Genomic DNA, 22,657 nt, shown 5'->3' with positions numbered 1-22,657 from the left:
TTGCTCGTTCGGATGATAGTGATGCACTCAGAGGCTGAACGTTCGAAATTCCAAAACTTTTTTTTGAATATTTGAAACAAGAGAATATAATTAGAAAATGGGTTTTATTTGGTTCAAAGGCTTGTGAAGTGATGGTCACCAAATATTTCCGATCATTATGATTGGAGACTAAAACAACATTCATCCTCCTTGCAATTCAAAAGGAAATATTAAGGAGATTAGTATTGCATGATGATGACGTGAGTTCACTTTTAAGAAGCTTATGAGTCAGTCGGACCAACTGTCAATTGTCAATATTAAAAGAAAAAAATCAAAACGAAATTGGGCACCCACACCACAAACATCGTTTCAACGACAACAACAATTAGAACCATCTTGTCACCTCTTTATTCCTTCTAAATTTATAAACAATACCAATTCACACAAACTCTCATATTAACAAACATCATCATCATGACTCCATCTGCTCAACCCGTTCAAAAGGGACGATTTATGGGAGAAGTTGAAAGGTTCCCTCTTTGGGTTTGGATTTTATTATTTCTCTTTTGTTGTCCTTGTGCTTTGGTGTTCTACGTGTTGCATCGACGAGAAAAGAGAACCATGCAAGGTCAATTGCGATATGATCCGAATAAGGTTCAAATTTCATTCCAAGTAGAAACTGTGTGAAATTGTGGTGTTTTCAATTGATGGAGATTTGAAACACACTCGTCGTTTCATGGAAATTATGTTGTCATTTGAAATTATTCGTCGAATAATGTGATTAATAATAACAGGGTCGAATCGAATTTTCAATATTCATTGTACATAAACACTTCGTGCATCATTGCATTGGTCACCATGATTTTTCCGAGTGTCACATGACATCTCATTCCACCACAACTGTCTCCTCAAATGAGATTCAATGAACCCACCATCTTATTTCCTATTTTCCAATAAATTCAAAAAAAATGATCAAACCAAGTTGGCGATCATTGATGATCCACAAGGTCGGTGATCATCCGAACCATTACCACAACAACAGAGTATTATTACATTCTTTGATCGTGTTCCTATTGGTACTGATCTCTTCATTCGTTGTTCTCGGAGGAACAAGCAACAACAACAAGGCTCAATCCAATCATCGTCGGGATGGAAAATCCTTTAATGCTGATCTAGAGCCAAGTTATGGCAGTTGGTCTCCTCTTCATGATTCATCGAATGATTATCCAGTTATTAATGCCTATATTTTGGCTCATTCGCATTGTGATCCGGGATGGTTGGAAACAGTCAATTTTTATTCGAAATATAATGTTTCTGTCATTTTGGCGAATGTGATCAAGTATTTAAATCAAGATCCAACGAAGAGATTTGTTTGGTCTGAATCTGTATTTTTAGAAATGTGGTGGAGGAATAACGCAACACAAGCACAACGAGATGCTTTTGTGAATTTGGTCAATAAGAAGCAAATTGAAATTGTGAATGGAGGATGGGTGATGAATGATGAAGGTGAGTGTTGAATCTTGGAATTTGTGAGTTATTTGTAACCATTTGTTCATTGATTTAACACCAATTCAGCTCTTCCAACCTATGAATCCATGATTGATCAGGTTTGTTTTAAAACATTTATTAAAACATTTATTGTTTTCAAATAACCATGATAATTCATTGACCTCAAATTGTGAAATTTATAGATGACTCAAGGTCACCAATTTATCAAGGAAAATGTTGGAGTGACACCTGTGGTTGTTGGTTGGCAAATTGATCCCTTTGGAGCTTCGAGAACCTTTGCTTATTTACTCACACAAATGGGTTTCAAATATCACATTTTGGATAGAATTGATGAACGTTTAAAACACAAGTATACATCTATGAAAGAAAGTGGAACCTATGTCATTGAAAAACGATTTGAATTTAATTGGTGCCCTTCAAAGTCGGATCCTACGGCATGTATTTTCACACATGTTCTTGATCATCACTATTCTGCTCCTGAAATTTGTTTTGATAACGGTGAATGTACTGGCTTTGATTTTGAGGGTGATCCAAAGGTCAATCCTCCTATCACTCCTCAAAATATTGATGAAAGAGCATCGTTATTAGTGAGCTATATCAAAAATGTTACAAACAAAAGTTACAGAACCAACAACTTTTTAATACCATTTGGTAATGATTTTAGATTCCAAAGAGCTGATCTCATGTGGGACAATATGGATAAATTAATTTCATACATCAATAGCAACTTTAATAGATTTAAGATTAATATGAAATACTCGACATTGAGTGAATATTTCCAAAGTGTGACAAGTTCTGCTTCAATAGAAACATTCCCACTCAAAACTTATAACAATGAATTTGGATATAGCGATTATTTTCCATATGATACTTGTTGGGGAAGTGACCATGACCAATTTGGAAATTGCAATGGTTATTGGTCTGGATATTTCACTTCTGAACCACAGTTCAAAGCAGTCATACGTGAAGGAGAACGATTTTTGAGAAATTGCGAATTTATATACACTATCTGTCAAGCTGAAATGTATAAAGTTGGATACTATCTAAACAAGGACATTTCTCAAACATTGAAAGAAGCAGAAGAGGCATTACAAGGACTTAGAAATGGGCTTGCTCTTGCTCTTCATCATGATGCAATTACAGGCACAGAGAAGCGATTTGTATTGAGAAATTATACAGACATTATTCAGAATGCTACTGAGATTGTGAAGAATAAGGCATCAACATTATTCGATTACATATCTTTGAAATCGAGTACCCATATTCAGTTGAATGCATCCATGGGTGAAATTTACACACTGGATACGATGAACCAAATTTATTCAATGGCGTTATTTAACTCACTCGCTTGGACTGTTCAAGAATATGTTTCCGTTTTGGTGAAGAGTAAGAATACCATGGTATTTATCATTGATGAAGAGAGTGGAAATTTATTAGATCTCGAATCTCAAGTCGTTGAGGATGTCAACTCAAACTTGCATTTGCATTTCAGAGTGACGCTTCCTCCTGTTGGATATTCCACTGTATTTATCATTCAACAACCAAAGCTCTCCAACGAGAAAGAACCCAATTCTCCTCAGATCTACAATAATACCATCATTATGGAGAATAACTTTGTGAGTGTCACTTTTGAACTTGTGAATGGCAAGTTGCCATATGTTCTCAAGAGTGTCACAAACAAGTTGACAAGTGTCAGCACTCCACTCTCACAACAAATCATGCAATACACTTCATTCGGTGATGGAGCATATATTTTCAGGCCATTAGGAGAGGCTGTTGCACTCCCATTTGAAGAGGCCTACGTGGATTGCAAATTCTCACAAGGAAATGTGGTACAAGTATTAAGCCAAAGATACACCAATAATGTCACACAAACTTTCCTTCTCTACAATGAAAATGAATATCCAGATCAAGGATTATATTTTGATGTCATTACAAGTGTACAGACACCTGACAACCAAGAACAAATCATTCGATTTTCAATGGAAAATGTTCAAACTCAGTTATATACGGACAGCAATGGATTTGAAATGATTGAAAGACCATACCAACCTGTGAAATTTAACGACACCTCTCTCTACAATAGAATTAGTGGAAATTATTTCCCACTTGTGGAATCTTCATTTGTGAGAGGTTCCAATACTCAATTAACTCTCTTCTCAAAACAAGCAATGGGAGTTTCGAGTCTTTCCAATGGATCGATTGAAGTCATGTTAAATCGAAATACATTAACAGATGATGACAGAGGGTTAGGTGAAAATTTGAATGTCACTCAAGCCATTGTGATTCCATTACGAGTGTTAATTGCCAACCCTAACGACTCGAATAATTTAAGACCAAAAATTGCCAAACTTTTCAATCATCCAGCTCTAAAGATTGTCTCCAAATCCATCTTCATGCCCACCAATGTTGCTTCCATTACAAGAAAAGATATTGAACAGGCGATTGGAGATTTTTCTTCAAAATATATTGTAAATCAGAGATTTGTGAATGCACTTCCATCCAATGTACATTTATTATCACTGCAAACAAGAAGAAACAGTAGTGATGAGTCATCATTCACTGTTCTTAGATTCCATCATATTTATGAGAAATGTGAGAGTCCCAGTTTCTCAGTTCCAGCAATTTTGTATCCAGAGTCCATCTTTTCAAAGTACACTCTTTCGCAAGTGGCAGAAAAAACTCTTTCCTTAAATGACTTGATTAAGAATCGTATGAACTTTACAAGAGTTGAGCTTGCTCCAGGAAAAATTAGAACATTCACATTATTGTTGTGGAAAGAGAATCAAGGTGATAATTGGTTTAGGTAAGTTATTTCTCATCCATTTGTAGAATAGATTTTACATTATAATACTTGACATATTACAGCATTTCCTCATTCTTATTTGGAGCGGCTGGAATGACAGTCATCTTGATGGCAGTCGTGGTTTGTATTAGTGTTGCTGTGAGCTGCCGACGGAAGGATTACGCAGCAATGGACGAGATTAATGAATCCACAAGATTAGCTCAACATTTTGAGAGAGATGATTACGAGGAAAATACAATCAATTACAGTAAATAAATTATTGTTAGATTTTGTTCTCACAAGATGATCTGTACAAGTTCATTCATGATTTCACACAAGTTTCAGGCATCATCGTCGTCATGAAGATAATTTTCTTGAATAATGTTTGCAAACATGTCTTTGAAAGCCGTTGGTCGTTGAGGTAAGCAAAGATCTTCAGGAGGATTTACAATAATCTTTCTCATAATATCCATGGCTTGATCGTAGTAATAGTTTTCCAATATATTCGATTTGAAGTGAGTGACGGTGGCATTAGAACTGGTATTCCTATGTTTGGAATATCCATAGAACGAAAAGGGACCTAAACGTCCAATATTCTCATAGTGGTACAGGGTTAATAAATTATGAAATAAGTTGTTGCTATTATGTTTAGAGACCATGATGCCTTGAGCGTGACAAATTGCAACAATGTTATCATTCAGCAACTGTACACTCTCAGCAAACTGTTCCCTCGAGCTGAGTGAAGACAAAAGGGTTCCATCTTCTTTACCAGAAGGTAAGTTGGGTAGAGATTTTCCAGAACTTGCAGAAGAAATATCATTCAAACTGAAAGGTGTGACATGGATTGGTTCAGGATTAAATGTTGAATCATTTTCATAAAGAGCATATTTCTTGTATCTGGGCTCTGGAACATAGTGGTAAGGAGATTCAAATGGTGAATCTATCATGGAAGAATCAGATGTTTCAATCTTTTTCTTTTTCATTTCTGAACCAATGATATCCATAATGATAGATTTTGATCCTTTGTACTCCATTTTGTATGGAAGTGGAATTTCAAGAATGTTTGACAACTGTTGAACAATTAATACAATGTATCCAAGCATTCCATAAAGTGCGTTTTGTGATGGCCAATATTCTTTGAAAGAGCTCAATGGGTTAAGCTTATTTTGGCTCTGAATATATTCTGGATTGTCATGCTTTAAAATTGCTTCAATAAAATCAAAACCCTCATTCACGACACCCATGGGCAAGTGAAATTCCCGATGTAAAAAGTACAGCACATTGCTATTCGGAGCGCACAATATACAGGTTGATCGTTCAAAGATTTTTGTCGTGATTCTGCCCTTATTTGTGAATATAGGGAAATATTGTAATAAATTAGTACAATGTTGTCTTCTATTTTTGATGAAACTATCTTGATCTTCAATTTCATTTGAAGGTCTAATTTTGTTTGCTTTCATAATTTCTACAAGTTCAGATCTGCTTGCAGAAAATAATTTTGTCCGAGCGATATGTTCTTCAAACTTTTTAGTCGTGATTTGTTCTTGAACAGTATTTTCTTGTTGTATTTGTTTTACATATTCTCGGAGAGTATTATTTCGTTGTTTTTGATTCCGAATATTTCGTTCTCGGGATTTCAAATCCTTCTCGGGTGCAATAATTTGTTCTTCAACTTTTTTCTTCAATTCATCTCTCTTCTTTTGTAATTTCAGAATAGATTCTATCTTGTTCCGAGTGGCGTCTATCAGACACGATGAGCACACAAAATTCTTGACCGTTGAATCACAAACCGTGCACTGCATGCTGAGAGAAGGGAATTTTTTTTTCTGGTTGTTGTTGTCGTTCGAGAATATATAATTCGATTGACCCAAAAAGTATTGACTCAAGTATAGACTCTTTAAAATTGACATCAATACTGGTGCCAATTCTTTTCAAAATCTACCTTAATGGTTCAAGTGTTTTCATTCTTCCGTTCACCTTTTCGATGAACGTGTTAAAAGCCTTTCGCAACATTTTCTTGTTGATGGATGATTCAAAGAAAAAATTCCAATTCTTGAATTGTTGCGCCAACGTTTTGCTTCCTTCACCACCCTCTCATCATCAACAACAATATCATCATTATCAACAACAATAGGTGAATTTTGAAATAGTAATACATAACACACGATTCATCATCATCAACAACAGAAACTACTTGCTCATTATTTAGCAAACAACCGCGGTTATTCCGTACGGAGTTTTTATTATTGTCGTGATTGGTAGTAGTGTGGTGTGGAACAATTTGTGCTGCTGCTGATAACAAACCGCGGATTATTTCATCATCAACGCCACTGCTGGCATCAGATATTGTTACAGGGTTTCCATTCAACCGATCAGTAATTTATTCAACACACCGAGAGTACTACTACTAGTGAGAAAAGCCTTTGTGTCGCAACAATACTCTCACATCCATCATCATCATCATTACCCTCCTATTTCCTATAGTGGTTTGGTAGTATCACCCCAACTTCCACCAACAACAACAACACCATCATCCATAATCCTAATTATTCGCACGTCAACCAATTTGAAAATGAGTCTCAACAACAACACTCCCAGTAACAATATGAATACACCACCAAATACCTCCTCCTCATCATCAACTAACACGTCTTCAAATAATTTGCCTCCACCTCCTTCGTTAGTAATGAATGGTTCAATTGATGACCCAATGGTGATGATGCAAATGATACAGCAATGTATGCAATTGAATAATACCAATCCGAATCAAAATAATTCGAATCAAAACATAGACCCCATGATGATGATGAAAATGTTACAAATGTTCGGAGGTATTCAGCCACCTCAACAACCGGTTGCTTCTATGCTTTTGGCACCAACTCCCCCATCCTCGTCTTCTTCGACAGCAAATAATTCCACAACGGCATCCTCATCAAAACAATCGCCCAGTATGCAACAACGATCACCGTCTCCACCACCAAGGCCATCAAGTCCGACTGTCATTGAACAAGATGATGAAGGGTCGATACCGGCTGATATTTTACTGGCACAAAAGTACAACCTTGTGGAGAAGAAGAAGAGAAAGATGAGGTGCGGAAAGAAGAGAGGACCACAGGAAGAATTTATATTTCATCTTAAACTTGAGCAAGACAAAAAGAAGAAGAGACGAAATGCCAAATTATTGGCTAATGCGGCGGCTGCCCAACAACAACAGCAGCAACAACCAACATCGTCGAGTTCATCGTCACTTCCAAACGCTGCCTCGTCAACAAGTGTTTCCAACTCTAAGGCATCTTCGAGTGAGACACCATCGAAGCAAAAAAAGTCATCGTCATCGTCACTTGGAGGAACTGAACTTAAAACCAAACAGAGAAAAACAACAAAGAAAATCGAGGCCACCAAAAAAAGCAAATCCACTGAAAATGCTGAAGCAATGGCCCAATCTAGCTCCAATAATACAGGAACTACAACAGAATCGAACATTGCTCCTATTTCTTCCTCTACTCCATCTCTTTCTTCCTTACCACCTTCAATGGGATCAAACAATTTTATTAACAATATTCCCTCGGATCTTTTAATGCCAAAATTGACACCCTCAACAAATGTAAACTCAACCACCATAACACCGTCTTCATCCTCAACAGGAAATTTTCTCAATGAAGAACTGGATTATTCTTCATGGCAAGACGTGCCTCAATTTCCAGAAATTTCAAACCCCTATCCTCCTCTTCAACAAAAACCAAAAGGCTGCTTTTATGGAGACAAATCAAGAGGGAAAAAAGTACAAAAGGTACCCATCAGTCAATCTAGCTCTAGACTTCAAATTATTAATCATAGGAAAAAAAATTCAGTCATTGGATCAATCATAGATATTCTTGGAGATGACAAATCAATTATGAATCACACAATTCCAAGCATGGTTACATTATTAGATGGTTTTATAGTCAAAGTTAATGAAGCCATGAAAGATATGTTGGGATTTTCAAATGTAGGAGAGATAGAATTTCAAGCAATGGTTCAAAATTTTCTTCATCCACAAGATGTCATTAAACATGACATTCTGCTATTACAAATGCTTAGTACGAATACGGACTCATGCAAACATCCCATTAGATTTGTGAATAGAATAGGAAAATGCGTACTATTAGCAACTGAATTTTGCTGCATCAGAAATGAGCTAGGTTTACCTCAATGGATAGTAATTAGGTTATCACAACCAAACCTCAAGATTTCAAATATCGAAGAATATGTACCTCAGTCACAGCTAGAGTTTTTGCGGCCAGATTATGATTTGAATGTTATTACCAGAGAATCGTTGCTTCAAGACAGCTCATTCACATTTCAACAAATGTTTTTGAAAATTTTAGAGAGACTTTTTGGATCAAAGCAACCAACGTGTTTTTATGACAGAAATGCTGTGATATTATGGAACAATGAACGATTTGATAACCTGTTTAGTGCTAACAGAAAAAGCTTTTTTGGAAGAAGGCTTTACGACATTCCAGAAATGAAAGGCACCATCATGGAAATTTTGGCAAACACCGTGTTATTGGATCTGCCAGATAAGCTGGAGGCTCAAATGTCTCCTGATTCCTCACAATCCAGTGAGTCCAACCTCAAGATGAATTGCTACGGACAAAAAGTGACAGAAAGCAATGGCTCAGTGTTTGGTTATGTTTGGATGTTTAGCATTTGTCAAGAAGAAGCTGCTGCTACTGTGGCGACGACACCAGCACAAGAAGAATCGACTGTTGCAATGACTCCTCAACCTCTGCCAAGTGACACCTTTGGCTCACCTGGTGCAGAATACAATTTTTTTGACAATGTGAGCAATGGTGATTCTATCTTTGAAGGCTGGTACAAGAAACCAGATAAATGATTATCACACAATTTTGTTGAAATGTTTTGTAATTTATTACTGAGTGAACTTTCATGCACGTAAAACAATATACTGAGTTGAAAACATTTGTTATCCTCTAAATTCTCCATCGAAACCAATAAAACCACCCAAAAGAAAGAGTGGATAGTATGGTTTCTTATTGATCTTTGAAGTCCAGTTCCAAGCTGAAGTCAATCTTCCATCTTTAAATGGTAATTTGTGAAATTATTAGAAAAATTACATGATGATTAATTGAAAAAACATACCAATGCAAGATCCAGCCATGAAAAAGTTATCTGCACCACTTCCATCAAACCCATGTCTTGAAATTCAATTTGGAGGGTTTACAAAGATCATGTTGTTTTGATCCAAAGACACTTACCTAAAGAAATCCAACAAAATCATTAATTTGGCTTCCTCTGGACCTCCAAAGGTTTCGTCGATATATTTCTTTAAATTGTCATCCTTGACCAAATAATTGTCAATTTCTTTCAAGGTTTGAATAATTGGCTGAACAAAGATTATAGAATGACCACCAACGCTCCATCAAAAATAAATTCCACACTTACATTCAAAATTCTTGGAACTATATCATTAATAATAATCCAAAAATGGTTAAAAGAATCATATTCAGCCAAAATTATTACAAAGACAGCATGTCAGAGAGTGGCATTAGTGAGAGGTTTGCAAGAATAGTATCCAAGTGTTGAACATGTTCCAAAGTTAAAGTATACTCAATTCCAAATAACACATACCTTGTGTATATTTGTCAATAAACATCAATGCATTTGGCACAGCATCATCTCCAAGGTGAATGACCGAAGATCCAACCCATGATGATGTACTTCTTTGTGTTTGTAATAAAATCCTTTCCATTGCTCTTCTCACAAGTGGTGAATATTGAACTCTATTCAGGCCTTGACCAGTGTTGGTCAATGAGTAGGGATAATCTGAAGAAAATAAATCTCTCTCTGCCAAAAACCATAACTCAAACATGTCTCTTCCAACATTCTAAATTCAATCATTCATTGACGTTTGTTCGTGAGTGACAATAATAAATTTCACATGTATTCACGATATATGGGTTATTGAATCCAAAACAAGCAATAAAATTCAAATTCACATACCTTCCAAAGCATCAGAGTTTGATACACAAAATCAAATTGAATGGCATGATTGTGTGAAAGACGAGCACCTTCTCTTCCAGCTTGAATGGCCAATGATTTTCCTTCTTCATAATGATCACGTGAGAAATTGTTAAGGAAAAATTGAAGAATGGTGTCCACAGGATACACTGCTTGTCTCAAATAACTACTCGAATCACTGATGGAATAGAGACACATTTCAATCTCTTCTGGTTCAATATCATTCATTTCAGAATATTTTTTACAAATTCTCTTGACAGCTTGTTCCTTAAGTTTAATTTCATGCTCGACCAAACTTCTTGATTTTCCATCTGCAAAAATTTCATTGGTGGCAATGTTGATATCTGGATCTTCAAGTAGCTCAGCAACACCTTTTTGTTCTAAAAACCAATAAACTGTTTTAACAGGATGATCTAATTTAAATCCAAGCATTTCTTGAACTTCTGGAATTTGTGAATCTTGAATAATGTAACATAATTTTCCGTAGGTACTTCTCATCTTTTCTGGATTCATGATTTTATATCTAATGATGATGACACAAAATTTGTTTAGATTGTAAAAAGGTGAACATGAATTCCATGAGAATTTCATGTAAAAAAAGAATTTTGACAGAAAGTGTTTGTCTTTTCACATACCTTCGACCAATTTCAAATCTGTCATTTGTGAAATGGAATTTATGATTGAAACATTTTTGGTAGTAGTATTGATTAGTATGAGAATTTCATACATTCATACATCATTTCACTCACTTCACAAATCACTTACATTTCTTGAAAGAACTCTTCATTGTCTTTAAAATTCTTATTCGCAATCAACTCTTGTCCAAGCTTGTAATCCGCAGCAACCATCAATCCACACAAAATTGCACAAATTTCTTCACATTGTTCTTTAATTCTTTTCAATTTACCCATAGTCCGAATCGTATCAATTTTGTCCGTATATTCCGATACATTCAAAGCAGCTTCTAATAATCTTAACTTTTTTCGTTCTTCTAAATTTAAACGAAGAGGAATGAAGCGAGCTCTTTCTGCTACAGATTTACCACTTGTAAGAGAATCAAAAATTTGATGAGAAGATGACATTTGAATGATGATGACAGTATCTATGAATATTCGGAAAAAGTGAATGATTTAAAAGTTGATAATCGTGATGGTTCATGTTATCCGATGATTTTGGAAATTTTAGTAGTTGGATGCATTGAATCCGTACATGAGGATGTACTTACATTTTTTTTGTCAGTTTGAAATTGTAAAACAGATATCGAGTGGTCGTCACTCTCGATGTGAACACTTTACAATAAAAATCAAATTGGAATTTGAGAATCAATTAAAAATTAAATAAAATTTTTTTAAATGAAGGTTATGAATTCTCTCACAAACACATTCATTGTAAATCCATCGTTTGATTTACATTTAATATAAATGACATTCTATAAATTATTATATAGAATTAAAAAAATAAATTTTCGAAAAAAAATGTTGTCCTTCCTCTATCGCAAATGTTGTGAAGCAATTATTCTTCTCGATATTATTTGGTATCAAATAAGACACATTCCATGGTTTTTGAGAAATGAATTTCATGTGTTTCAAGATATTACCACGAATCATCATGAATTTCATTCCTCTCATGTGAAAATTTCCAAAATTTATCGAATTTTTAATCTTGTGAGAAATTTCATCTTCCATTTGGTTCGAGCCATATTTGGAGCATCTTCACATTCCGATGCATCTTCTAATAATTTTATTTTGAATTATGGAATGAGATATGCAGATCAACGTGATCGACAAACTTTGAATGAATATATTCCAATGAAAGTAAGGCAGGAAAATTTGGAAGGAAAGAAATTTGAAAAGTGTCGAGTGGTGATTTTTCTACATGGTTCGTGTTGTTTGTTGATGAAATTAATGTTTCTATATGTGTTGGATTATCTTTCACAAATTTTATTTTCCTTATTTGAAAATTTACCATGAATGGAAAACACACTTTGAACCATCGTTCCACACAGGTGGTACTTGGCACAGTGGACATGCAGATCTCTACCATAACTTTTCCAAATTTGTGTGTCAACAAAATGGTCATTTATGCTACAATTTGAATTACACACTATTTCCAAAAGGTCACCTGGAAGAAATGATTGAAGATGTCGATCGAGGAGTTGATTTTGTAATGAAACGTGCAAAGTTACTCGTCGAAGAGCCGGAATTTATTCTCGTTGGACACTCTGCAGGTGCTCATTTATTTTCCTGTGTGTTCATGAATAAGATTTCCAAATCGATCGATTATGAACCCACCGATTGGAATATTCATCAAGTGAAAAAACTTGTCTTGTTGTGTGGAGTTTATGATATGGTCACTCATTATGAATATGAAAAGAAGAGACAAGTTCACATTATTTCACCCATGTGGAAAGTGTGTAAAGGAACTGAAAGGTTTTCACTTTTTTCACCTTCCTTAATTATTGATTTTTTAAAAAAGGAAAATAGTGATGAGAATTTGAAAAATCTATTTTCACAATGGCCACACACAGTCATTGCTCATGGAAAGAAGGATATTACCTGTCCCTATGTACAATCTGAATCATTTTATCAAAAACTTTCAGAATTGTCTAAAAATGTTCAATTTCACTTACTCGAATCGTTTTATCATGGAGATTTAATTACAAATTTTATGGGAATTGAAAATGATAGTGAAAAGAGAGATCAAATTTGGAATTTAATTATTTCAGAAGTGGAAACGGAATAATGATGAGATGGCACTCCACTACATGGTTGAAGAAGGTTACACTTTCAATTTTGGAAATTTCACATAAAATCAATATATAAAAGGTGTTTTCAACTACAATCCACTTTGAAATCCACTTTGCTCTTGTTTTCATGAGTGAATCTCCAAATAAGAACGAACTCGAATTTTCATCATTTGATGAAAGTGACTACAAATACTCGTAGCCGACTCTTGGAATCCCCAAACACATCATGACACACATCCATGCACAACAACCCAACACGACACAACCCAACACCAAGCTATTCAAACACAATCCAATCACCACCAGAATGGCAATGGGTTGAATGTTCGACTCTTTCCAATAATCACAATCGAATCGAAACAGTAAAACTGTCATGGCAATCAACAAGGCCTCACACGTAACAAATACAATCAAATTGCAACAACCAGCGACCGTCATGAATGCATCGGAACTCTTCTTCCTCATGGCAGAGACACAACAATTGAAAATGAAAACAACGTCCAAAAGAGAATAGGCAAGAAAAAGTGCATAGATGGTGTGTAATTGGCATTGAGGAGTGTTTTTCACTGCATTTGGGTCGTGGAATGATAATTCAATCAAACCAGCCACTCCCAATGAGAAGAGTGCTCCTACGAGAAGAAGACTAATCAAAAGAGAAAAGTAATAGCCTGCTTTGATGCATGTAAACATTTTCAAACTTCACGAAATGATGGACAAATTTATTCATTCAAATCATTCTCTCGAGAAAACACATGAAGAAGGATTTAAGAAATTTCCAAAGTAGAGTTTATGCTTTTTGAAGAAATTATTGATCCACCAAAGAATTAGTTGATGATGAGAGACTCAATCAATATAAAAAATGGTTGAGATCATTTGGAGTTGCTGTGACAAGAAGAATTTGAGACAACTCTTAAGAGATGATGTTCCAAAACTCACATGTGTAGCAATAGTTTCATTCCTACTGTTCATCATCGAGAGAAAGATTCATTGTGTCTCTTTCCAATTCTTTGATATAATCTACATCATTTTTCTTCTTCTTTTGCTTCTTTTTTTGATTGGTCTGTCCATCAGAGGATGAATTTGCTGAGGCATTACTATCTTGTTGGTTTTTAGAAATCTCTGTTCCTGGGGGATCAAACGCTAATATTAAGGCTGGATCATCACCTTTTAAGACACGACGTAAGAGTTCATTAGCAGCTCTGTACACATCAGGTCGTGCATTTTTCTTTGTCATGTATCCTCTCTTTCGAGCATATGCCTCTGATAACGTCCATGCAGACCATGGAATGTTATTTTCAGCGTCATATTCATCTTGTTGCAGTTTGAGAAGCCTCACTAGATCAATTCTCTCAGCCAAAAATCGAACAACGCTGTATGGATCTCTCACTTGACTAATTGGATAAATTCCACATAAAATTTGAAGAGCTTTGGAGACACCGACGGCAGGAAATACCAATCCTGGACAATCACAAAATTGAATCATCTTATTCTTGGTTTCCAAATAGAGAGTTTGGATATGTTTGGTGTGACCAGGAGTATACGATGTCGAAACAACCTTTTTTCCTGTGAGTGCGTTGATAATACTTGACTTTCCTACGTTGGGATGTCCAACAAAGCCAATCACACATCCGTCATATCTCTTATCTAAATCAATTTGTTGTTCGCTCTCGTCACTTTTTTCTTCCTCCTCACTTGATGCTTCTTCCTCCTCAGCAGGAATATTTCCCATTTTTCTGGCCTCTCGCTCTTTTCTTAATTTTTTCTTCATTTTCAATTTTGGTTTTGGAGTGGGTAGCTCAGCTTTGTCACAATCAGCCATCAAACCATCAAAATCTTCCTTTACAAGCTGAGCAACAATCTCTTGCTCCTCCTCCTTGCTTTTTTTGTTCTTTTCAATGTGGAAAGATTCGTATAGAGACTTGGCAACTCGCCAAATATTCTTCGCATAACCTTTTTCGATTTTAAGCTCCTCCAATTTGACCTCCTTACTTTTTGTTTTTTTACCTGAGCCGGTTCCTCTTGTAAATAAGCACACTTGCACGTTTGGATAGTTGTCTTTGAACCACTTGGCCCATCGTTGTTGTTTCTCCTGTGAAATCAAGTCACACTTGTTTAACACTAACATGAAAGGTTTCTTTAAAACGTTGGTGATGTAATCATACAGAGAAGGAGGGAAATGAAAAAGTGGATGTCTAATGTCGGCAACCACAAAAAGAATATCTGACAATTCAATGGTTTTCCACAGCTGCTTCCAAACATGTACGTTCTCTTCAAAGTAATTCAAATCCTCTTGCTTGTATTTTCCATAAATTTGTTCACTAAGATATTTCTTAAAGTAATTTTCTTCCATCCGCTCGACTTGTTCTTTTGTCATGCCAGGAGTAATCGGTGGCTGAATTGGCATAGGAATCATTGAAAATCCTTCATTCACCTCGGCTTGGAGTGACTTGAACTTTGGTGGACGGCTTAAATAAGGTTCCAATGGTCGTAAGCTTTCCATCTTTCTTTTCTGTATAATATCCTCACTTTCTTTTGCAAATTTAGTTTTCAGCTTATATTCCGATGTGACCATGGATGTATATTCTCGATCTTGTTTATCAGTTGTTTCGTCTCCTGATGATGTCGAGTCTCCCTCTTCCGAAGATGAATCAGAGCTTCCAGCATCATCTTCAACATTCATTTCAGGCTCTTCTTCAAACGATTCACCCATTCTTTCCAAAGGATTCGCCTTCGGAATGTTCATTGTTGCAACATGTTGTTGTTGATCAACATCATGATCTTCATTCTCTCCTTTGTCATTATAACTAACTTCCTTCCATTTGGACCAATCATACATTTCATCCTTCCTTTCCTCCTTTTCCTTCTTCTTTTTCCGTTTATCTTGAAGTTGTTGTTTCTTTTGCTGTGCGCTAAAGGCTTGATGCCTTCTGGCTTGAGTCATTTTTTTTGAAATTGAAATTGTTGAAGATCAATCAAGACAAAGACTAAAAATATCATCATGTTGACCAGTGTTTGTCATGACTTCAATGTCGAGCTTAATCTTCCTCACTCTTTTTGAATTTGATTTTAAAGATTTGTGAATTAATGTTCTTTGAATCATCCAAACAAAAATCCGATCAAACAAAATCACCATAAAAAAAATGCAATTCTCGCTTTCATCTTTTTCCTCGCAATCACAGGCAAGAACCGGCTCTATTTCATTCCCACAATTTCCTGATAAGGAGTATTGTACTCCTGCCTATATTGTTCATACTCGGAGAGGAGCAATTCCAATTATTACTTGCGACCATTTTGATGAATTGATTGAAAATGTGCTAGGCTCTAATGAAAGTGTCATTTTGAATATTAATTATTGGGATTTGATGGAAAATCCAAGCCTTGATGTATTGGTAAAGTACAAAAAGGATCATCCAGAAAAAACTCTCTCAAATTATTTACATTTAGAAAAGTATCCACTCTTTCAGACAATTCGGAATGTGGAATTTCCGTATCCAACCAGCCATGCCAACGAGAAGGGAATTTACGCAGATTTAGACAAGGGAAGAATCAAGACATCAGCTGATGAGTTCACAAGCCAGACATTCACCCTTTTTAATCCAACTTTATTTATTGGAATGTATGACACGAGTATAAAGTGTGCTGTGAATGGCTCTTTTGGAAGTGGAAAGCAATGGAAGCGAGCCAAAACGTGCTCTGAGAAATGGGGACAACACTGTGTCGTTAAGAGACAAGAAATTGTTGACTCTGGAAAGTCTTTACACATTCCAGAGATGTTTTATTCTGTTTTTTATGTCAACGATGAGATGACAACCTTGCTGCCGCAAGAATATTTCTCAAATACAAATAATATCAAAGGAATTAATATTGATATTGCACAAATGGATAATTTAGAGAAAATTGACAAAATTAAGGAACATCTCAAGACCAAACAGAAATGTGATGTAGAAAAACTATTATTATTTATTTCTGGAAAAGATCATCCTCTCGAAGTGTTAGAATGTGTTGCAAAGGGTGTCGACCTGTTTGATGGAGTTTATCCTTTTATTGCAGCAGAAATGGGAATGGCGTGTGTGTATCCAGTGGACGAAGTTGTGAACACAAACTCCTCGAACAATCACAACACTTTGCAAAAATCCAACATGACAATTAATCTAAGAGATCGAAATTATGAAAAAGATATTTCTCCACTAGATCCAAAATGCAAGTGTTTCACCTGTAGAAATCATACAAAGGCTTATATTCATCACTTGTTGAACACTCATGAAATGTTAGGGGAAATTTTGCTGACCATGTAAGTACCTTTTGCAATAAGGCACTTAACGTGACTCTTTTTCTACATCGAAATATCATTTTGACACGACAACTACAGGCACAATCTTCACAGATATCTTTCCTTCTTTAAAAAGATTCGTGAATGTATACAACAGGGTATCTTTGAAGATTTCAAAGCAAGTTTTATACATTCTGTAACCCTTTAGGTGGATTTGGTGATTGGCTGTCGTGTGTGACCACTCTCACGCTCGTTCTGAATTTCTCTCGTGAATAAAAACAAGCCTTGCTTTTCGAATTTGAAGACATCACCTCCAATCTATTTTAAAAAACGGTTGGCGGTTATTTTTGTCATCGCCTTTCACCGCAAAAATGCCTCAACTCAACACATCCTCTCGTTCATCCAGCTCTGCTTCTGGAGTTTTCAGAAGGTACGTACAAGTCATCATCCACGTGTTTTCGCGATTTTTTATAACCGCCATTTAAATTTTCATCATCATATTGTCTTTTCATTATTGTTATGATGAAATTATGGCTTCTTGTTGTTTACCATCGTCATCTCTATGTCTCTATTTTTTGTATTTTATTCTGCTTCGTGATGATGGTGGTGTTGTATTTTGTTGTTGTTGTTATTTGTTTTTTATATTCATAAACTTACATCATGATACTACTCATCGCCGCATCGTTGTTGTTGTGTTGTTCTATCTAGTGTCGAGTGGGATAAATACAAGGAGGTTGTTGAAATTGGTTCGGGCGCATATGGGCGTGTCTACTCTGCAAGATGCCGTTCCAACAACAAGTTGGTAGCTATTAAAACTATTAGACTTGCCAACGATGAAGACGGTATTCCCATTGCTGTAGTTAGAGAGTTGACTCACCTACGTTCTCTCAAACATCAGAACATTGTAGCACTCCAAGACGTGTTCATGACTGATGATGATAGTACAATTTGTATGGTGATGGAATACGTACCTCATGACCTCTCTGGAGTTGTCAATTGCTTGCAGTCTGTGTTAGATGAAGCATTTATCAAGTCTGTAATGAAGCAATTATTGAGTGCTCTTGCTTTTATTCATGAAAGTGGCTCAGTCCACTGTGATTTAAAAAGTATGGTATCTCTTTTTTTGCTTTACATTCCCTAACACAACACTTTTTAAAATTACTAGCATCTAACGTGTTCTTACACTCTGATGGACAAGTTAAACTTGGAGATTTCAATCTGAGTAGACGTATCCATCCTGAAGAACTTGGGCTAGTACAACATTTTTCCAGAAATATTGTCACTTTGTGGTATAGACCTCCTGAACTCTTGGTTGATAGACATGGTACAAGCAGATACGGCGCAGAAGTTGACATGTGGAGTTTGGGTTGCATCTTTGCTGAATTACTCTTGAGAACTCCACTCTTTCCTGGTTCTGATGAAATTGAGCAATTGAGTAAGATTTTCCAAATTCTGGGAACTCCAAATCAACGAAATTGGCCTGATGCATGCAAGCATTCGACCTTCAAGGAATATTTCTCAAACAAACCCATTCCAAATACGCTCCGCTTAAGGTTTAAGGAATTTGCTGACTACAATCCCCAAATTGTAGACCTCCTCGAAAAACTTTTAAAGTTAGACCCACGTGAACGTATCTCTGCCAAACAAGCTCTTAATCATCCTTGGTTCACCCAATCGCCACAACCACACGAATCGACTGTTACTCTTCCCTCACACGTTACCCCTTTGAATGAAAATTGGGTAAAACAACAAATCGAGATGAGAAAGGCTGAAAGTGAACGCGAAAATCCAAAGAAGAGAAAAGAACATCCAAAGCCTTCTACATCAACGTGTTATCAACACGAGTTTGATAACGTTTGCCTTCCTTCAAACAAGAAGAAAATTAAACAATTCTAAGATTAGCTATGGTTTTTTTGACACGTTCGAGTTGTGTTAAAGCTTTCGTCCAATAAACATTTTTTTCCAGCGCATTCACTTGTTCGTAGTTTTCTCCTTTAGCCAATCATAAAAAGTTGATCTTTTGCTTCATGAATTGTTTATTCTTTCTTACTTTCAGAGTCAGTGTTTGTTGTTGGAGCAACAGAGGAAGCCGTGATTGTATTACTTGAAGTATTGAGGTTGGTATATTTTCGTTTCTTCATTGGAAATAATTCCTCGTTCACATTAGAATCATGTGTAATGAATTTGGTGTGCTCTACAGAAAGTTCTACCTCTTCATCGTCCCACACATCCTTAGATGACTTTTCTTTTCTCTTCAGCTTAGCATGAACTAGTCCACTTAGTTGTTCTTCATCCAAAACTTTTTCATCTACTTTTGTTAATTCCTCTGTAAGGTGTTTATAAGTCGAAGCTTTTTGCTCCAATCTTTCTGTCCTTTCTAAGCTCTTTATCTTTTTCTCAGTTTGTGTAAAGGCACTATCTTGTAGTTCTCGAATTGTGTCATCAATAGTGTTCTCAATTTCTGTTGCAATTTCTGGAATAATATCACGTCTGTTGTTTGGTGCATTTCTGAGATGTGGATATAAATTTCTGTGTATCCAACATTTTAATTTTCGTTGAATATCTTCGTTTCGATCAATTTGAGAAAGTAATTCTTGAACAGAGGGTATTTCTCTGGAACTTTGATTAGTATTGAGAATTTGTTCGAGAAGAGAGGAAACATCTTTTAAGAGGTCTTGTTTCAATCCCTACATAATGAATAATATTGTAATATTTGCAATAAGATTTGGTTGAACATATCGGAATCGATGAGATATCACCATACATCGGAATGTTGTGTAAATCATCAATGTATCATCAATTCACAACAGAAATATCATCGGATCAGTTAGCTCGTTACTGAATACATTCAGATCCATTCAAACTACCACTTACCGATTTATCAAACTCTGCAAACAAACGGTCGCACCAATTATCAAATACACCCTGTGCTAAAACCTCTTTCTCCACCTCTTCCAATGTTACGGGTTTTGTACTAAATGGTGATTTGAGTGATTCAATCTCTGCTTGTCTATTCGGATACGATGATGAGGAAGCATTTTCTCTCGTTGATGATGAAAAGGATGTATTATTCGGATCATCAACCGTCTTGTGGAGCATTTTTGTTGCTTTTTTTCTCTATTTCGATATAATGATTAATTACATCAATGAACCCAAGAGAACATGTTCTTTCAAGCCTTTACGAGTTCTTTCGTGATGAGATGAATCAGGAATGCAAAGTATTCCTCTCCCTTCGGAAGAAGATTCTCATCATGAAAGATTTCCTAAAGGCTTTTCACGAAGAATTAAAAAAAATATTTGAAGCTGTAAAATTATCATCATGGGTGATAAGATTACTCACTTGCAAGACAAACTCTGCCAAATTTCTCGAGTGATGGTTGATGCTCTCGGAGTGTTACAAAGAGATGCTCCTCCAGCTATAACGGATTATCAAATTATGAATAACATTCCAATGGTTTCCGATACAAGTAAAGCAGTATGGACACCGGAGCAATTGAAAAAAGAGGCTTCCACAGCAGGAGAGAATTTAGTTGCAGCTTGTTTGGAATTTGAAAAAATGTTGGATGAATTACCAACGCTTATTCGTTCACAGGATGATCAAATGAATCGACTGAAAGATTACCAGACACAAAATGAAATTCAAACACAAATTTTGAAACAGAGGATTGAACTTGCTGAAAATTATTTACAGAGTGTTTCACACTCCATTGAAGATGTTACGAATAATCGATTAAAAGTGAGGCATCCAAGTAGATCAAGTAATTTGAACAAATCGTCACAACTAGATGTCATGGATCAACAATAATACTTTCTCTAATCATTCAATTTAGAATTTATTCAATTAGAAATTCATTATTTATTGAAATGATTGCTCCAAAGCTGTAACATTTATATCCACCATGTAATTAATACGACATATTACTATAAATACTAATGCGACATTGCCTTTGAATAATTTGTATTACCCAAGCCCGCCAATTTTTACAACATGTTTCATACAAATACAAAAAAACACTGTTCACTATTCAAAAAAATCATTCCACATTCCTTCTCCTCTTAGGCGCCTAAAACAACATCGGAATCATCATGAGCGCACAACAAGCAGTGTTAGATAACGCCCTCCTTGCTTCGGCTCAAATCATTGAGAAAACCATTGATGAAAAGTTGAGAGAACTCGATGAAATGACCGATGATGATTACATGAAGCTCAAACAAAAGAGATTTGAAAGTTTAAAACAAAAACATTCATTGAAACAAGAATGGATGCAAAAGGGACACGGAAAAGTTATGGATGTGAGAGATGCCAAAGAATTTTTCCAACATGTGAAGGACAACAAATACGTTGTTGTCTTGTTTTATAGACCATCGAATAGTTACTGTGATATTGTATTGAGTCATTTACAAAAGATTGCTCCAAAACATTTAGAAACTCTGTTTATTAAGGTGGATGGAGAGCAATGTCCTATTGTTGTAGAACATTTGAAAATCTGGATGATGCCAACAATTGTGTGCATCAAGAATGGACGAACAGATGATTCTATTGTTGGTTTGGATGACTTGGGTGGAGCAAACTTTACGACGACGACTCTTAGAAAGAAGTTACTCGGTTTTGGTGTCATTGAGAGAGAAGATGACGAATAATTTTGTGACAATTTTCTCTTTTCAATTTTGGAAATTCATGCAAACTAGATGTAAATTATTAAATTAATTAATTTTAAATTAATTTCTCTGTCTTTCCTAAAATATTCAAATTTTCTTGTGTAGTAGTGATAGTTGTATTTGTCTAGTTGTATTTAAACTCTTGGAATGACCTCCAATTAAAGTAAATGAATAACACAACAACAGGAATGGCCATCGGAATTAAAAATTTAAAGTATATATCTTCATAAAACCACCACGAAATCAACCACAAAAGAGACTCTATGAAAGTATTGTTCTCTTGTGATGTGAAACTTGTGTTAACATGGATAACTGGACATAATCTCGGAGACAAGTAACATAAATATGTTAACATGAAGAATATCAAAATAAAGAACGGTATCACTGCCAAAATGATTCCATAAATGAAAAATTCTCTTGATGAAAGGTCTTTCTTTTGGAAATGTTTAAAATCCGATTTTAAATGATGTTTAAAACTTGAGATATCAAAACTTCCCGATCGAGTTCGGAAATATCTAGGTTCAATTTTCTCTAAATCTGAAATTATTCGTTTCGGTATCGATTGTGAATTTTCTCTTTTAGGTGTTGTCATTGTTTCCGACAATTTGGAAGAGGTGGAGATTGATGGTTGTGCCATTTTTTTAATATTAATAATGAAAGAATGGATGACAATAATCACAATGAC

At 35.5% G+C, this 22,657-nt stretch overlaps 12 protein-coding genes across 12 annotated transcripts; 7 read left to right on the top strand and 5 right to left on the bottom strand.

Annotated features, from left to right (window-relative positions):
• Positions 1–947: 947 nt before the first annotated feature.
• On the top strand, positions 948–4,549 carry FDP41_006556 (uncharacterized protein; the record flags this gene model as incomplete). Its single annotated transcript, XM_044710204.1, has 4 exons — positions 948–1,485; positions 1,555–1,586; positions 1,671–4,294; positions 4,357–4,549. The coding sequence occupies 4 exons, from the start codon at positions 948–950 to the stop codon at positions 4,547–4,549; spliced, it is 3,387 nt and encodes a 1,128-aa protein (XP_044559237.1).
• A 65-nt stretch (positions 4,550–4,614) lies between these two features.
• FDP41_006555 (uncharacterized protein) lies at positions 4,615–6,075 on the bottom strand (the record flags this gene model as incomplete). Its single annotated transcript, XM_044710203.1, has 1 exon — positions 4,615–6,075. The coding sequence occupies one exon, from the start codon at positions 6,073–6,075 to the stop codon at positions 4,615–4,617; it is 1,461 nt and encodes a 486-aa protein (XP_044559236.1).
• A 770-nt stretch (positions 6,076–6,845) lies between these two features.
• FDP41_006554 (uncharacterized protein) lies at positions 6,846–9,152 on the top strand (the record flags this gene model as incomplete). The annotated part of the gene is made up of 1 exon (XM_044710202.1): positions 6,846–9,152. The coding sequence occupies one exon, from the start codon at positions 6,846–6,848 to the stop codon at positions 9,150–9,152; it is 2,307 nt and encodes a 768-aa protein (XP_044559235.1).
• Positions 9,153–9,242: 90 nt separating this feature from the next.
• Positions 9,243–11,379, bottom strand: FDP41_006553 (uncharacterized protein; the record flags this gene model as incomplete). Its single annotated transcript, XM_044710201.1, has 8 exons — positions 9,243–9,355; positions 9,419–9,474; positions 9,535–9,662; positions 9,722–9,738; positions 9,908–10,163; positions 10,280–10,820; positions 10,933–10,950; positions 11,063–11,379. 8 exons carry the CDS (start codon positions 11,377–11,379, stop codon positions 9,243–9,245), a joined length of 1,446 nt encoding a protein of 481 aa, XP_044559234.1.
• Positions 11,380–11,772: 393 nt separating this feature from the next.
• FDP41_006552 (uncharacterized protein) lies at positions 11,773–13,039 on the top strand (the record flags this gene model as incomplete). Its single annotated transcript, XM_044710200.1, has 2 exons — positions 11,773–12,175; positions 12,303–13,039. The coding sequence occupies 2 exons, from the start codon at positions 11,773–11,775 to the stop codon at positions 13,037–13,039; spliced, it is 1,140 nt and encodes a 379-aa protein (XP_044559233.1).
• Positions 13,040–14,001: 962 nt separating this feature from the next.
• Positions 14,002–15,984, bottom strand: FDP41_006551 (uncharacterized protein; the record flags this gene model as incomplete). The annotated part of the gene is made up of 1 exon (XM_044710199.1): positions 14,002–15,984. The coding sequence occupies one exon, from the start codon at positions 15,982–15,984 to the stop codon at positions 14,002–14,004; it is 1,983 nt and encodes a 660-aa protein (XP_044559232.1).
• Positions 15,985–16,183: 199 nt separating this feature from the next.
• FDP41_006550 (uncharacterized protein) lies at positions 16,184–17,521 on the top strand (the record flags this gene model as incomplete). Its single annotated transcript, XM_044710198.1, has 2 exons — positions 16,184–17,334; positions 17,413–17,521. 2 exons carry the CDS (start codon positions 16,184–16,186, stop codon positions 17,519–17,521), a joined length of 1,260 nt encoding a protein of 419 aa, XP_044559231.1.
• Positions 17,522–17,684: 163 nt separating this feature from the next.
• FDP41_006549 (uncharacterized protein) lies at positions 17,685–19,209 on the top strand (the record flags this gene model as incomplete). Its single annotated transcript, XM_044710196.1, has 3 exons — positions 17,685–17,743; positions 18,022–18,419; positions 18,479–19,209. 3 exons carry the CDS (start codon positions 17,685–17,687, stop codon positions 19,207–19,209), a joined length of 1,188 nt encoding a protein of 395 aa, XP_044559230.1.
• Positions 19,210–19,349: 140 nt separating this feature from the next.
• Positions 19,350–20,412, bottom strand: FDP41_006548 (uncharacterized protein; the record flags this gene model as incomplete). Its single annotated transcript, XM_044710195.1, has 2 exons — positions 19,350–20,000; positions 20,188–20,412. The coding sequence occupies 2 exons, from the start codon at positions 20,410–20,412 to the stop codon at positions 19,350–19,352; spliced, it is 876 nt and encodes a 291-aa protein (XP_044559229.1).
• A 220-nt stretch (positions 20,413–20,632) lies between these two features.
• On the top strand, positions 20,633–21,118 carry FDP41_006547 (uncharacterized protein; the record flags this gene model as incomplete). The annotated part of the gene is made up of 1 exon (XM_044710194.1): positions 20,633–21,118. The coding sequence occupies one exon, from the start codon at positions 20,633–20,635 to the stop codon at positions 21,116–21,118; it is 486 nt and encodes a 161-aa protein (XP_044559228.1).
• Positions 21,119–21,399: 281 nt separating this feature from the next.
• Positions 21,400–21,954, top strand: FDP41_006546 (uncharacterized protein; the record flags this gene model as incomplete). Its single annotated transcript, XM_044710193.1, has 1 exon — positions 21,400–21,954. The coding sequence occupies one exon, from the start codon at positions 21,400–21,402 to the stop codon at positions 21,952–21,954; it is 555 nt and encodes a 184-aa protein (XP_044559227.1).
• Positions 21,955–22,096: 142 nt separating this feature from the next.
• On the bottom strand, positions 22,097–22,609 carry FDP41_006545 (uncharacterized protein; the record flags this gene model as incomplete). Its single annotated transcript, XM_044710192.1, has 1 exon — positions 22,097–22,609. The coding sequence occupies one exon, from the start codon at positions 22,607–22,609 to the stop codon at positions 22,097–22,099; it is 513 nt and encodes a 170-aa protein (XP_044559226.1).
• Positions 22,610–22,657: the final 48 nt, after the last annotated feature.

This window comes from Naegleria fowleri (assembly GCF_008403515.1).
Source record: "Naegleria fowleri strain ATCC 30894 chromosome Unknown tig52, whole genome shotgun sequence".
NCBI classification, from domain to species: domain Eukaryota; phylum Heterolobosea; class Eutetramitea; order Acrasida; family Naegleriidae; genus Naegleria; species Naegleria fowleri.
Note: the sequence above shows the minus strand (reverse complement) of the source record. Positions and strands in the feature narration are given on the sequence as shown.